Source organism: Daktulosphaira vitifoliae, unplaced genomic scaffold (genome assembly GCF_025091365.1).
Source record: "Daktulosphaira vitifoliae isolate Bord-2020 unplaced genomic scaffold, ASM2509136v1 Scaffold_4, whole genome shotgun sequence".
Taxonomy (NCBI): Eukaryota; Metazoa; Arthropoda; class Insecta; order Hemiptera; family Phylloxeridae; genus Daktulosphaira; species Daktulosphaira vitifoliae.
In genome coordinates this window covers 33,154,727-33,171,809 of record NW_026099575.1, presented here as the reverse complement: position 1 = coordinate 33,171,809, position 17,083 = coordinate 33,154,727, and the positions used below count along the sequence as shown (strand labels likewise).

The window sequence follows — 17,083 nt, the reverse complement described above, 5'->3', positions numbered from 1 at the left end:
TGGCACTATGATCCGAGTTAAAATGACAAAATGTTCCTACTCGGTTGTCTGTACTGCCCCGGAAGCAACTCGTAGTCGTTATTCTCATTTAGAAGTTATCACAAGGGCAAAGAGCAAACCTAAAGTCGGGTAGTTACTAACAAATGTGTACGTAATCAAGTCGTACAGAACTGCGTTGTTTAATATAATTAATTATTCCTTTTTAACTAAGTAAATATCTAAATTAAAATTAATATGACAGTTATACACCGCGTTACATTTTTCACATCATTTTTGAACGTAAATAATTGATGAATAGTTTGCTTAGTTGATTTAAATACCATAAAACGTTAAAACCTATAAATTATAATTGTAATATTAGGTCGAAATTAATCAGGATAAATAGCTCAATATTTTAAAAGTGTTGAGCCACAATATAAATCATAAAACAAACCAGAAATTTTCATTAAACGACATATACAAATGCTAATTATATTGATGATCCTAATAATGATATATTAACACATTATGAACATTGTAAATGGCTCCATCGCCCAGCTATAATTAACGGTTTACATTATTTTACCAATAGTTATTCACATTGAACTTTTAAAGTTTATTTGTTCAACTTAATACAGAGAAAAACTTATTTATAATGTGATAAATAGGACAGCCTACGATAGGGCTATTGTTTGTTAAGTCAAATAAAAAATATAATTCAAAATTAAAATTCTCACATCGAAAAGAGAAATAAAAAAAAAAATTGAGATTTCCATTTATATTATTTTAACTCAGAAGTATTGCTTCAGGTAAACAAACCTTTCCATTGGTTTAGCTAACTTAGTTGTTTGCCAGTAGTATTGGTGATTTTACATTATACATTTAATGTAAAAATAAAATAAATAAAGTAATGGTAAAAACCGTGAAGATCAAAAATTGCCCATACTATTTTTTCCACCGATTCAGCGTCATATTTTCTTTTGATTTATTATTTTCCTGATCCTAAAGATTAATATTTCCCATTTAAAAGTGCCGTTAAAAAATATTAACGTATAAACTCCACCAATATTTTTCTCATAAATTATAAATGAATTTTACTAGAGTATTTTCATGTTAAACACATTTTCTTAAAATAAGTTCACTTTACCACTACCGTAAATTACTATCGTGAGCAATTTATATCAATGTCAGAGACTCAATAAAAAACAAAATACTCGAGTCATATAAGAATATTTATCTTGCCGGTAAATTTTGTACAAAATAAAGTACTAACTTTTTATCTGGAAAAATAAAATCAATTGTCGTTAATAAAGGATTAAACTTAGTTAAAAATTAAAGAGCCTTTATTGATTTGAGTAAACTGAGATATTTTGAATATATACCAAGAATTTTACTGTGTTTTGTCTTGGTTCAAATCAATCAGTATATACTGCACAGTAATGCATATCTCGGATGACTATAAAATTATTTGAAACGTTCTACGTTCGTCTCGATAGCCAGCAATGTGCCGTTAATTAAATTTTAATAGGAATGTAATTATTTACTATGAGCCTAGAAGATGCGAATATCAAAAAGCGGAAAGAAGAGTAAATTTTACCGATGAAATTGTCTAGTATGCGTATTTGTTGGGTGTTACCGCGTCTAATAAGAAATGAGAAAAGCTATTCATGTACACTCATAATATTATATTAAAGTATATGTGTATTGTCAATAGTGTTGAATTCTTTGAATGCCGCCGAGTTACAATCGGGTACACTTGTGCTGAATTCAATTATTCGAAAGACTTTGTGATAGTATGCCTCATCCACACAACACGAGCTGCTTGGCATTCGATTTCTCGAAAACACGTAAATAAATGCCGCTGTATGGTATCTAGATATTCAAATAAATATTAAATTATCACATCAATCAAGTTAAGAAATAAATTGGTAACGTTTCTGATGTAAAAACCTGACAGAATTATTGGCAAATAAACTATTCATAGTGGGGTTGGGAAATAATAAAGAACAGGCTCGATTTTCGCAAATAAAAAGTCAAATCAAACGAGAGGCGTAATTGAATTGATCTGCAGAGGGCAAAATCAAACGCTGAGAAGTGGCAAGTAACAGAGAATCACACACGACAAGCAATGCAATAGCGGCAGGTGTGGGTGCATAAAAATGATTTTCTGAAAAACACCACCACACTTACTTACGTCTCGATTGTTTTTCTCTTTATTTTTATTATTTGTTCTTAGATTCGATAACGATGAAACGTAATACATTTTGGTGACGTCAATACGCGGTACCTACTGGTACACAGTTGAACAGACCACCACATATGTTATTTTTCGTAGCGGTTCTGAATTGGCGCAAAGTGGTTTACGTCTCTGTTTCTATTGCCGCCATATTTCTGGGTGGTGATGAAAGTGATATGGACAAAGGGGGTGGGGGTGCACACGCGAGGACTTTGAAGTTGCGTGGTATTCGATCGATACCCTTGCGATTCAATGAAAAACACTACACGTCAGTGGACCGGCTAAACAATCCTTAAATTATTGGTAATGTTAAAAGTGTCAATTAATACTGATATATGCCCTCCTTATAAAACAAAGTCCCTCTTTGTTTACCCGTTTGGTATCTTTCAGGCATCACCTGTGCCGTACTTGATATTTTTATTTATTCGTTTTTGCGTGCCAGGGCTATTAGGTTTTTAAAGTATTACAAAAAGCACAGCGAGTCATTCTGTACGCGACCTAAATGCACACCTCTTGGAAAGTAAATCTAATCTGACATGAAAATATATTACGCTGAAGTTTATCTGTCCAATGAATCTTTCACTTGAACGAATAGATATCAGACACTTAGATACTATCATATAAATGCACGTTTGATATAACAACGTATTTTCTTATGAAATGTTACAAACACCAACACGTCAAGGCTCAAACCAATTTTGTCCACGACAAACTGCTTTATATTGAATTATAACTTGTCGTGTTTAATAAATAAGAAATTTATCAAATAATGGAGAAGTTTTACCTGCAAGCAAAACTGCTCCTAAAATCATAACTTCAATCGGATAATCCGAAACATTAAATGGTCGTAAAGTGAATATTAAACAATATATTTTCATGATTTTTATGTAAAATAGAAGATTAAAAAGAAATTATTTTTCTTGGATACCATAAAATATACATATACAGTTAATCAATAAAAATTTGAACAGTGCTTTTAGTGAACTTTACATCTAAAATGGCTTTGGCTGAATCAACACAATTTAACAGGTTTAAAAATCATATGCATATATATGTTAATTATACGCCTAATTAATATTACTCGACCCGATGTTGTATGTTTGATCAAATATATTAAAAGCTTCGTCAAACGCTTAAGGGTTAATGTGAATGTAATGGCGAGATTAATGCACAAATGAGGCCCTAAGAAAATATCGTGGAAACCTTCTCAATTTATATGGAAATCACGTATTTTTAACGAGTAAACAAAAAATGGCAAGCGCTGTTTAATGCGTATAATATTATAAAGATACACTTTTTTACCAAAAATATTATGTCAATAAGGTTTCATGCCAATTTGGTCAAAATGGCACTTCTTCCAGAATGAAGAGTGGATGAAACATAATACCGACTGTCTGAAGTGTTCTGGTTTTAAATAGTATCTTTCCTTTACAAATATTTTAACAAGTCAAATAGTATTTTTTTGTATGACAAAAAAAAATATAATGATTTACATACTAAAATACATTGTTATGCATTTACATTGCTCATCTTAAAAACAAATTTTTTCTGTTACATTAACCATAAAAAATTCAAACGTTTCAGTAGAGTATTATATCCGCCGTACTTAGTTAACAACTACAGCATTAGCAAAGCCATAGAATGTTTGCAGCTCATGAAAATTGACATTTCATATTCACAGACCGTGGAGAATGGTTATATCAATTATAATTGTCATATAGTGATAATTATCATTATGTGTTTTATAAGCTTTTATACACTTAGCAGTTTACTACGTCGAAATATTATTAGAAACTATAATATAATAATGTGATAATAATTAAAATTTCTACTACACAAAATTACCATTAGTTGGTGTATTATATGGACATAACTGAAAATAGTGGAAGTCCTGGTATTTTTTGAAACCTATTTAATATCGTACTATTTTATAGGTATACAATGTTGAGCAAAAAAATTTTTTTTTGTTTTACAAATTATTTTATACTAACAATTAAAAATGTTTGTATTAAATACATTTGCATATTTCGGTTCTTTTTACCTTTCACAGCATATTTAACATATTTTATGGCTTTTAAATATTTTTTACATATATCTTTAATTTTTTTTTTTTAAATAACATTTAATTTAGACATTTATTAATTAATATTATGCATAACTAATATATATATATATATATAGAGAGAGAGAGAGCATTCAGTCCTCCACTTCACTCATTTGCTTTCGCTATAACTATTTAAAAAACTAATCGACTTCGATTCTAAATTATACGTTGAACAAATAACATTATAAGTAAAATCAACCTATTTCGCTGTACTCTCGAAATTAGATTTATCATGTAATATGTTGTTTGAAATAAATTTTTGCTGATTAATTTATATTTATTTTTTATTTAAGTTACTAAAAATAGCTCAAATATATTTTAAACACAATATAAAATAATCATAATGAAATATTATGTAGCCATTTATATAATTTACCAATGTCTAGAAACTATGACGTCAAGGAGGTTAATTTTAAGCTCAAGGGGTCTATATCTCCACCTAGTTAAACCAATGATTGTGTAGCAAACCGAGAAAATAGATAGAATAAAGGAAATGAAGATGTTTTTGAAATCATGATTAATTCATAGTTAATTAACGAATTTGTGCAACAGATCTGGTGAACCCGATTCCCTTGCAAAACTCTTATGTCTTTTAGAATTAAAAGCAAATCGATTTGGTAAAGATTCCAACTAAGTCAGTTGAGCTACAGATGATCGTTTTTGCATTTATACTTTGTACAGCAAAACAGGAAAGTCTGTCTACAAAAAAAAAAAAAAAAAAATATTATTTTAAAAGCAATACCGTAAAAACACATAAATGTTTTATGGTATTTGTGTTTCTGGTCACGTTTTAATTATTTTACAAATGTATTAGCATAAATGATTATTATGGACTACCGAGTTTGGTATTACTTTAGATAACCACCGAATAAACGTTATTGTGGAAACCGCAGATTTACATTTATATACAGGGTGATTGTTTAACTAAGACTCGTACATTATCTTTTAAAATATAAAACTTGATATAATTTTTCTTTTCTAGAAGTTAATAGTATCTATATTCTATGATGAAAAAACTTTGTTCTATCCCTTTCCTCTCCCTTGAAAAGTTATCAACTGTATTTAATTCTTAAATAGTAACATATGTACAACCAAATTAAAAATAAGAAAATTGTCGGTTGCTTACGACTTTTACATTAGTATTTTGTAAGTTATTAACACTATAATATAAAGATTGGAAATGAAGCGCGAATAAATTTATTTTAATCTCTGGAAATATATGAATTACACTACTCCTCCCACCCTTATTTTAAAATACATGAACAAAAGTCGTTCCCAACCGGTTATTTACTTAAATGTATCATTATCTGATTTGTAAGCTGGGTAAAATATATATGTTTCCATTAAAAAAAACAAAAGTTGACAAAATTTTAAAAAAGAAAAAGGGAGAAGACCATTTTTTATTTTTTTTCGAAAATCATGAAACTTAGGATATTATTAACTTCTAGGACAAACATTTTTTTTATATTTTATACTTTTAAAGATAGTGTGTAAGCCATAGTTTAAGAATCACCCTGTATAATGATATAAATAACGCGTAACATTCTCCACATACTATTATTGAGAGTAATGTCAATATCATAACTTTTTTAATTTCAGCTAAAGCGATGGCGATATTGAAAAACTTTTAATTTCAGTTCTTCTAGTATTAATGTTTGTAACTTTATTGTCATTTAATAATAATAATGTTTCTAAAAATGCGCCACGAGTCTGTAAGTTAATTTTTTGGCATTGAAACTACTACCGTTCGATCGATACTAGGCATTTTTCCTACCCCTGACCATATTTACATAGTGTCCCGTTGGATACGTTCAGTATAGGTATTTTTTCTCCAAGACATGGAAATTTCCATAAACGGTATATTCTGTTTCAAGCATTTGCACGGCTGTGTTAATATTTATTATAATACGTTATACTCCAGCTATATATACCCTAGCTGTTAATATTGTTTTTATATGTATAGCCCCACGCTACCACATATTATTGAAACCTTCCGAGCACAGACGGTGGTACAAACATCGTTATATTCAAATAAAAAATGGTTTTTGAGGCAAACAAAGCAGAAACACTTGAAAAGTCTAATCGATCATTCATTGTTTGCCCGACGTTCTGAACTGCTTTGACTGAGATAGGAATTGTTTTAAAACCTTTATACCGTTTAGTCGTGTTTACGCGCCAAATCAAAGCGCTTAACGTACAGACACTTCGTCTTCGACTTTGATATTTGGTCTCTCTTTTGTTGATCATGGTATTTTGTTGTTGAACAATTTAATGTCTAAAAGTTGAGTCAAAAATACGATCGGAACACATTTTATCCTCTTTATTCAACCCTTTCTTGTTGACATAAATTCCTACGGAATAAGCTTTACGGTATTTGTCAAACCAAAGAAGTATAGAAAACACTTTAATTAATGAGTGAAACCGATAGGCAAATGACAAAGGACATAGAATTCTCGGTCATTATTTCATTTTGAATTAGAAAGTCATCGTATGCCTGAAACTTTAGGCTTAAGCTACTTCAAAGTTCAAAATTTTAAAAACAATGAACTTCGAAACATGATGATTCAGACGATATCAATGTTGTCATTTAAGTCTACTATGAATGATCAAGTCGTAATAAAATGGTTTTTTTTTTTTACAGATAAGCAGAGGATGGATTTTAGGTCCTGAACTTTGCGACATGTGGACCTCGAGTGACGTATTATGTTGTACAGCTTCAATACTCCATCTCGTTGCAATAGCAGTTGATAGGTAAGTTGCACGTTTTTTAATATGACAACCTTGTTAAAAACGGATTTTCTTTTAGCTTCACGTCGAAGGGTATTAACCCGAAAACCGCCTGTGAAACGAATTTCGTACATGTAAAAACAAAACTGCTAGTACTTACTCTTGTTTCATTGACAACGATTATTTTCTATTTTGTTTTTCTTAACATGGGTGATTATGTTTACTTTAACGGGAATTATTATAATTTTGGGAATATATTATAAAATATTATAGGAAACAATGACAATTCACAGTGCTCGCTTATGGGCGCGTTACATTAAAATTCAAAATTATTATTTCATTCAATTTAAAAACTTGAATATTTTACTAAACCGTTTTGCAATATTCTCAAAGGGGTTTTTATGCAAACTTGTTAACCTGGTCCTTCAATGTATTTTACTCGCGTGCCACTGTGCTCGTATAAACAATGGGGCAGCTAGTAACTGTCTATGGTGCATTTACCAATCCAGATTATATTATTTAAATAACTCGAGCGTTTCTCTTGCGTATAAACAATAAATATGATTACACTAAATCATTATGAACAGTCCGGTGGTAATAATTTGCAGTAGTTTATAAATTTATGAATAGACCCATTGGCTATTGTTTCATTTACACCAAGATAATAATATACAATATCTGCCGACTTGTGAATTTCCAATTATGAGTTTCTAAGGGTATAAAGGATAGACAAAAGATAATGAACACTAAACTCTGATAAGGCTAAGTTAGTTTACATAATATTAAAGTAGAATGTTCTTTAAGCGAAAATCATAAAAAAGTCATTTACTTAACTTGGTTTTTTAATAGAAAGGAGAAGCCTTCTCCTCTTGCTATTTTATTATACCCTACGCCGTCAAATCGAAGCCATACCCATTATTTAAGTGATAATTAACGATAGAAAATGTGTAGATTGACATTTAAAAGAAAAATTTTACTAATAGAGGTTCTCTTAAAAAGAATATCCGTCAAAAGTTGATTAGGGGAAGCTTCCGTATACTTTATGTCGGTCATAAATGATTAAGTAAATAGTTTATTGTTTGACAAATATTAATTTTATTGAAACGCGACAAATTCAATATCTGTAGAATTATTAATAAAATATGTAAAAATATACCTCTTGTATTTATAAATAAGACTATTGAAATTTATTCATAATAATATTTACTGCTACTGAGCCTTTTCATTGACTATAATGGTTTTATTATTGGCGCAAAACTGTAACATCAATTTGATTTAAATTTCAACTTTAGTGGCAATTCTTGTACTCTTTTACCCTCACCCAGTGACTGTATTTACAGAAAATGTTTTTAATTTTTTTTTCGCTGTTCTATCCATAACATTATTAAAAATAAAGTCCAAGAGTAACGAAGCGCAGCAAGACTGTAAATAATTATTATGTAAAATAGTTTTCCATGGCAAAATTCGTTTACTTTTTTCTCCATTTTGAAGAAAAGATTAATTGAAAATCTATATTTTTACTGCTTTGGAATGTACTTTATTAAAATATGCACTCAGCTTGATCTCGTTGTATTTTTCCATTTAATTTTAATCACTTTTTTTTTTTAAGTGATATCTACTGCGCATTTGAAAAATGTCCTCGTAATGTTAGTCTAGCAATTTTATTATGATCTCATAGTGATAAAAATAAATAATAACAGAAAACATAATGCGCACATGATACGCCTTTATAAGATGAGCCTAATGTATTTTTAAACACGAACCTAAGTCCTTAGCGAAGCTTCAATATTAAAAAATGAAAAAAATAAAAAACATAAAAAGTATAAATTTTCTTTCTTCTTAGTAACATGGCTGTAAAAATTACATTTTTATATCCAATAGACGTTTATGACACATCAATACATACGGCACGCAAGTAAAATCATTACACTACATGTATAAAGCACATTAACGAATAACGCTCAATAGATGCGGTCGACTAAATCATTATAGAAATTACATTTTGTTTGACGTTTCACACGATCTTTGAATGTTTAGCAATATTCCAATTGCATTTATAAAATACATTAGACCGTTCGTCTCAGTAATTCATCAAAATGTTTATATTGAAATATATTAAAGTCGCATTATCGTTGCTGTTTTCAATTACACCCTATACAATAAATTTCGTAATAATATATTATTATAATATAATAAATATATGTATGTGATTGGTACATGAGGTTAATATTATTCATAACATTGTTTTTTTTTTTTTGAATAATTTCCGTGAAAATGAAATAAATCAAATTTTCAATAATAATAATAATAGTATTATAAAACGTATTCAATTTATTCTACCGTAAAATTCGTTCACGAACGGACGAAAAAACTTTTCTTCAGGGAAAAAAAAAGGAAACTGCTGAGAAATAAATTATTAACGTCAACCGTGGCCATTGTAAGGGATAATAATTAGTTCTGCTTTAAATGGCAGTATAGATTATTTATTATTCAATGAATTACAATACACCCGATTCACTTTTTAAAACGAACGTGCAACCGGTGGTGTGGGTACTTTTAGTTTTTTAAAAGTGACTCTCTAATAATAATGGACGAACAAATTATAAACACACCGGGAACGTATTTGTTGATCACGTACTACTTGCCTTTGGCTTCCAAAAAAATGTTTATAAAAATATTGAGTATATAAGCATCCATTTTTAATCGAGGCAAATGGAGAATATCACGTCTAATTTTAATAAATCTATATATTATTCAAATAAATATTTATGATTTTAAAAAAAGTAGAACCTTTTTTTGGAAAATTATGCTGAATTCCAGTTTCTTTTCAGTAGTTCTAGCAAACTTAATCTAAAATCTTTCTTGCAAATACGGGCCGATGCTCACAACTAAATTAAATATGACGCTTATACTCAATGTAGTTGATACTCTGACTTTAAACTAATCAGATTATAAATGTAGGTACAAACTTTATACCGTATAATTATTTCCATGGAATAATTGAACACACGCAGTAACGTGTACCATATAAAATAGGTCTTAATAAACAACTGAACAATTTTAAAGAAAATTAGATAAGATCTTAAAACTTATAAATACAAATAGTCAGCAATTCAGTTAAATTGAAATTCCTGTTTTTTTTTCTTAATGTTAAAAATAACGATTGCAACTTTTTTTAACTTGAATTTTAGCCACTAAACAACAACTAATAGCGCTTTTTATGTGATATATATATATATATATATTATGAAAATGTGTTAGTTAACGTTTTACTTGGGTATCTCAAAATCTTAATCTCTTAGAAAACATAGATAAATTATACGCTGAAAAAAAAAGTAGAACTGAATTTTTATTTAATCCTTATCTATTCAGTATATTTTGTTTGTTAACTCGAATGTTGTACTCAAAATGTAATAAAGGTTTCATTAAACTTATTCTGTTGTAAATATTAGTTTAACAATAGTCCATGAATCGTGTTACCTGTATTACTGAATAATAGTTTGAGTGAATAATAATAAAAAAAAAAATTAAAATGGAGATAGAAACAATGAACAATGGTATCTACTATTATTAGAATATTGTACAAAAGAACAGTAATAATAAACAAGAAATGTTCTATAAAAGCGCCTCAAATAGATACACAGAAGAAAAAAATATATAAGAACTTTATGTTGATTGCAAAGGCGATTAGCAAGGTAGCTTAGTGACGAGATAATATTTTCAATGGATAGATGTAGTGGACATTCTGTATGTTTTGAGGAAATTCATCTCGTGTGCTAAATATACATTTTTCAAATATTATTTTATTTGTTCTTTGTAGGAAATACATAGAGGTCAACATAATATTCTATGAGCTGAAACTTGAAGAAAAATAACATTTTTGTACAAGGAAGTTCATCTGTAAATGTACCGACTAAATCTGACTTGTATCCAGTATTAATATGTTCACTATTCGTTTAAATCTAACAGCTAAAAACATACATAAAATAAAAAAAAAAGTTCTTTTTTTTTTTNAACATACATAAAATAAAAAAAAAAGTTCTTTTTTTTTTTAATTGTATTGTTCATCATTTAATTATGTAAAATACAATACTTATTATTCTGACTAAAAACGAATTCTATTTAAACTGCATAACAATTAAAACAATAGTATAAAAAAAATTATAGTAGTAAAAACAAAAATTATAAACTTATTGTGTGGCATCCATTATTTTGGCATAATTTTTATTTGTTGAATTTTTATATACTTTAAGTTAATAATTGAGCTGCCATCCTTTATTGTATATATTTAATTGACATGAAAAAAATTTATCACTACAAAGCATTACTATACTATTGGCTTATATGTGTTTTTCACATATTCAAGCCCTTTTTTTAATTCGTATAATTAATTTTTATAAATATTTGCGTTAATATTATTAATTTTTGGATATACATCAAACAGCATAAGCATAGAGAATTTCATGTGATATACAGTTTAAAATTTAAACAGGATATTCTTTAATGTACTTTAATAAATTATCTGAAAATATAAACATTATAATTTTTTATTTTTTAAAATTAAAAAATTTATAATTGAATATTTTATTTCAAATTTACTTGTTGCTCTATTTGCGAACAACTAAAGCGACAGTTTAAATAATAATTTAGTTTTTAAATATTGTTTTTGTAATAACACAAACATAGAATTTAAAAAGATGTGGTAAAAATATTGACAGAGATATAGATCACTGTGAAAATACATAGTAGTAAACATGATGTAATTTTTTTTATGGAAAAATAAGGTGTGACAAAATTAGTTATATAGTAATCTACTCTAAAAGGTATATTTTTTTAAAAATAACTTTATAGGCCTATCATAATTTATGTGAACACAATTTTTATAATACATATCCCAACAGAAACGAACCAAATATAGAAATGTAAAATGATTTATTCTTCTTTGTTAACATTTAAAAAAAAAACTTTCACGTAAATTTTCTTGGGGTACTTTTTCTACTTTATTTCATTTAACTTAAGTGATATTGTCACAATACAAAATTTGTTTTTGTTTAACTTAACCAGTGAAACTTAAAAATTATACTTTATACTATTTTACTTACAGATACTGGGCTGTGACCAACGTAGATTACATTCATACAAGAAATGGCCGTCGAATTGTTGGCATGATTGTAGTGGTGTGGTCTGTGGCTTTAATTGTATCTTTAGCTCCACAATTTGGCTGGAAGGATCCAGACTACTTGGATCGTATTAATATTCAACAACAATGTATGGTTAGTCAAGATATTGGATATCAGATATTTGCCACGTGTTCTACGTTTTATGTTCCTCTTCTTGTCATATTGTTTCTGTATTGGAAAATTTTTAAAATAGCTAGAAGAAGAATAAGACGTCGTCGAGCGCAACGAAATGCAATGCTGGAACATTCTAAGTTAGTAAATATAAAAAAAAATTTAAATAGAGTTAAATGTTATTTATTTTTTAAGAACAATTAAGTTTAATAAAAAAATTATCAATCAACTGTTTGGAGAAAGATGCTTCTGTTAATAATGATTATTCAAATCTTCATTTTGAATGCTCATTTACAAATACCACTAATACTGAGAGGATTAAAATAGTGTTGCCATAAATTATTAGCCATAGCCCAGGTGTTCTTAGGTTCACTCGATGTGTCGATTTTGATTGCCTTTGTTAATTGAAATACTTTAACGCATGAACTAATATTTCCTTTAAAGTTCAATTAGTAAAGAACTTAAAAGCACAAAAGCCATAATGATAAAAATTAATTAGTCGAAAAATCGTTTCAAACACTATTTGCTTTTGATTAAACTATAGAACCAAAAGCACTTAAATGATATCTTTACCTTACATATAAGAAGTACTGAAATTTATTGATGAAAATGGTAGAATATAAAATTGACATTTTACCTAATACCATAAGATCCCCTTAAAGTATGTAAAATATGAGTATCCTTAAGTTTAAATTTAAAAATTCGAAGAAAATGTCAGGAAAAATTTAACAAAAAGTTTTTATGAAAAATAAAAACTTTGAATCTCATATCCTAAAGATATGATAAGTTATAATGGTCTAAATAGACCATTGTAACTATTCTTAAACTAGATATTATGTCTGTGGGGTATGTGTGATAATACTTTAGGTAGTTGAGCAGACAGTCCTAAGTTTCTAACGATGAAATCGATACGGTTTCAACCCTATAATGGATATCGTGGTCAGCGATTTGGTCGGTTTTCTGTTAGTTTTATTGCCGCTAACGACTTACTGGGCTTGACTTACACACATGGTGTCAGTTTTTGGGTTTATCCTGACACTGAGGATTTCTATAACTAAAGTATTTTTGGACACCGTTATAAATTCGTTATATTTTTTCCATTAAGATCCACAATAGGTACTTTACAAACAAGGCAAATATTTCCAATGCAACCCGAATATTTGAATTGCGGATATCAGCAAACTAACATTGCACCGGAAAATGTTAGTTTTTCGAAAAAAACATTACTTGGAATTCACTTTTTCCTCCGACATTCACAATAAAGAGTAACTACATTATTTTGAAAAAATGCTCACTCTGTTTTTTTTTTTTGCATTGTATTATGAAAATAATTAATATTGAAAAATTACTGATGAAATAAGTACTCGCTATTTATAATTTGTTTTAGATTAAAAAAACCGGCAGATGAAACATCGACAGAACCAAAAAAATACGGATTTTTTAGAAAGGCAGTGTTCTTAAGAATAAAAAAGAAAAAAGAAGTTGAAGAAACTGCTGTTTGTTCGAGTATCGGTCTAATAGATGGACACTCGAGCTGTTCCATGCCGGAATCGTCTCAGGATGGTCAGACAAAGTGCGGCGGTGAAGATAAAACAACGGCCTTCACGATATCGACGAATCACGATAACTGTGCTGCAGTAACGACCGTTGAAGACGATGGGCCAACAATAACGGATAGCGTTCCGATACGGCACACAGTCATTGAAATGAACGTGAATCGAATGAGCCTGGCTGCACCTCGCGTGAAGCCAAAACGGGAGAAAAAAGAGTCACTGGAAGCTAAACGGGAACGGAAGGCGGCCAAAACCCTGGCGATTATCACTGGAGCCTTTGTCGTTTGCTGGCTGCCGTTCTTCATCATGGCGCTAGTCATGCCCCTATGCCAACACTGCCACATTAACAAGTACGTGTCCAGTTTCTTTTTGTGGCTTGGTTACTTTAACTCAACGTTGAATCCAATCATCTACACAGTGTTCAGTCCCGAATTTCGATTGGCGTTCACCAAAATGATATGCGGCACGACGTACAGAAGATAATAACACATCAAATCGAGGCCAATGACTCCACTTTACCCAACTGTACATGTTTGTTGATTAACGAAACATTTTATGTATAAAGTGTGTACACTGGACGTGTTATATCATTATAGTATACACGTGTTGTGTGTGTGTTTGTGTGTTGTTGTGTGCATGTTTCTTCTAAGTATTAATTTAATGATTGTTATGTAATTAGGCGTGAGCAAACTTATGGTAAGGTCTGGCTTTCCATAGGTAAACATCGGATACTGCAAAGGTTTTTGGGTGTTGTCAAAAAGTTTCCGTTCGTGGTTGCCGTTTAATTTCGGTCAATGTTTTATTGTGCTCTTATCGAGCTATTTGACCTCAGCTTATAATTATCTACTTTTATAAAACGTCGTCTACACGCTGATAAAACATTTATTGAGATAATATATTTCTTTGATTTACGAACGAATTTGAACAGCAACGCTAGAGTTCTTTTAAGTATTAAAAAAAGAGCATTGCAAAAGTATTGAACAACTCAGCATAATACTATTAAGTTGGTATAGTGAGGACCCAGGAGGGTTCGTAGTGTTATGGGTACCTATTGAATGAAGCATTAACACTTGAAATGAGCACGTCGGAGCAACGTTTTGGCGACAAGCCAAATTGAATGGTATAAAATGCTTTAAACAATAATAATTTGCATTACTATACTGATAGTAAAATTGTACAGAGCTTTCTTTTTCTCGTAAAAGGGGGTGGAAGAATTGAGTTTTTTCGGCTCAGTTAATTCGTTAATAAGTTGTTAATAAAATTACTATTATAATTATTGGGATTTTTATTATACTGTTATAATCGTTTAAAATCTGTTGTATGTGAGATTTATTGTTGTTAAACATTATATCTCACACATTATAGTTATCAATACATTGTGAAAGACATATAAGACAATGTTTGTGTAATAATATGTGTATAATTTAAATATAATATTGTAATAAGGCAATTAACACTAACGCTATTGATAGCTTCAATTTTTTATTAAATATATATTAATTATTTATGTATATACAGGTGGAATAGATCTAACTGACAACTCATATAACTTATGATCTACATAACATTCTATATATTTTTTTTCAATCAATTTTTACAATATGGAACTATATTTAAAATATGTTTTATGTCATTTTCCATTTTTCTTTTTAAAAAGAAATCGCGTACTGTTACCAGTAAATAACATAATAATTGTTCACTTTTGTACTTTACATAATATGGACTAACATTTGATATCATAGGAAAATTGTAACAAAAATCAAAGTTTAACAAATTTTAAAATGCTGTATAAACGTAACTACTGAATTAAAATAAGAGTTTTTGGTATCAAAATTTTTCTTTAAACTCATCTATAAAATGGCCATTATCAAATCTTGAAAAAAATTTTAATAAAAAAAATAATTTCTAAAATATTTTTTGTAATTGTGAAAAATAACATAAATCATACTTTAAATATAGTTCTATATTGTAAAAATTGAAATATTAAAAAAGAGAAGTATAAAATATTATGTAGGTTATATGTTATATAAGTTGTCAGTTAGATCTATTCCACTCTGTATACTATTCTAATGACTAAATTTTAAGACTAAACATATAATTATTTATGAATCATAAACAGGATAAATTGAAATAATTTCGGTTTTTGGCAATTTTTCTTTTAGTAAGTTAGTTTTACTATATTGAATTTTTTTAGTACATATTGAAAATTGAGTACAGAACTAAAAATATTATAAATCAATATTAAAAAACTTAATATAATTTAAATTTTGACTTTAAAAAAGTTTGGAAAACGAAATTAAAATTAAAATTTCAAGGTTGGTAAAATGTTTTAAATGCGATTTCATAATATTTTAGTCTTTCATAATTATTAAACTTAAAATTTATCAAATAAATTCGATATAGATCAACTAACTTTTATTAGATATAATAAAAATGTTCAAAAAACCAAAATCATTTCGGTTCCTGGGCCTGATTGTAAATTGACATTTTGGATGGTGAAAATATTAACGATGTTACAATAATACTCAAATTGCTCAGATCTTACTTTTAATTACCAATATATTTGTTATTACAGTAGTTTATCACTTAATAAATTAATTATTTTGGAAGAATTAATTTGCGATTGTATTTATACTAAAGTGTTACTCATTGGTGATCCAAACTCTTTAATTTTTAAAGTAAGAATTAAAACACATCAAATAAGCTGATATTTCACCAGATAATAGACTTGGGAAAAGTTCAGAAATATATTTTTATGTTTCATAAAACTCACTAAAAATATAACACCCCTAAGAAGATTATCATCCCTTATAATTGTACAACTGCAATAATTAAAACATTATTGCGCCATCACTAGTCTTACTTTCTTTAAATAAAAAAAAAAAATTTTCCACTTATATTTAATTTATATTAATCATCAGATAAATTTAAGACTTTTTACATTTATAAAAATAATAATTTCGTGCCAAATGTTTTATTTTTTCAAATTAGTTTCAAAACTTTTTCAATAAGATATTTCGGTAGTTATTTAATTGATAACATACATGTTAAACTATAATACTTTGTTCAAAACTATTTATTAGTGGCTTTAACATATTTCATACAAAACAGCTTAATTATTATGTTTAATTGTTGTTACTTAACTCTAAGTTTATCATTAAAGTTTATTCATCTTTAATTGAACTATTTAATT

General features: G+C 28.4%; 1 protein-coding gene across 2 annotated transcripts in view; it reads left to right on the top strand.

Annotated features, from left to right (window-relative positions):
* The window catches only part of LOC126904503 (5-hydroxytryptamine receptor-like), a 123,464-nt gene extending 106,381 nt beyond the window's left edge, over positions 1 to 17,083 (top strand). For both annotated transcript variants that reach the window (XM_050683588.1, XM_050683589.1), the window contains 3 exons: positions 6,961 to 7,070; positions 12,151 to 12,477; positions 13,725 to 17,083. In XM_050683588.1, coding sequence (XP_050539545.1) covers positions 6,961 to 7,070; positions 12,151 to 12,477; positions 13,725 to 14,373 — 1,086 coding nt within the window. In that variant the 3' untranslated portion in view covers positions 14,374 to 17,083. The remainder of the gene's footprint in view (positions 1 to 6,960; positions 7,071 to 12,150; positions 12,478 to 13,724) is intronic.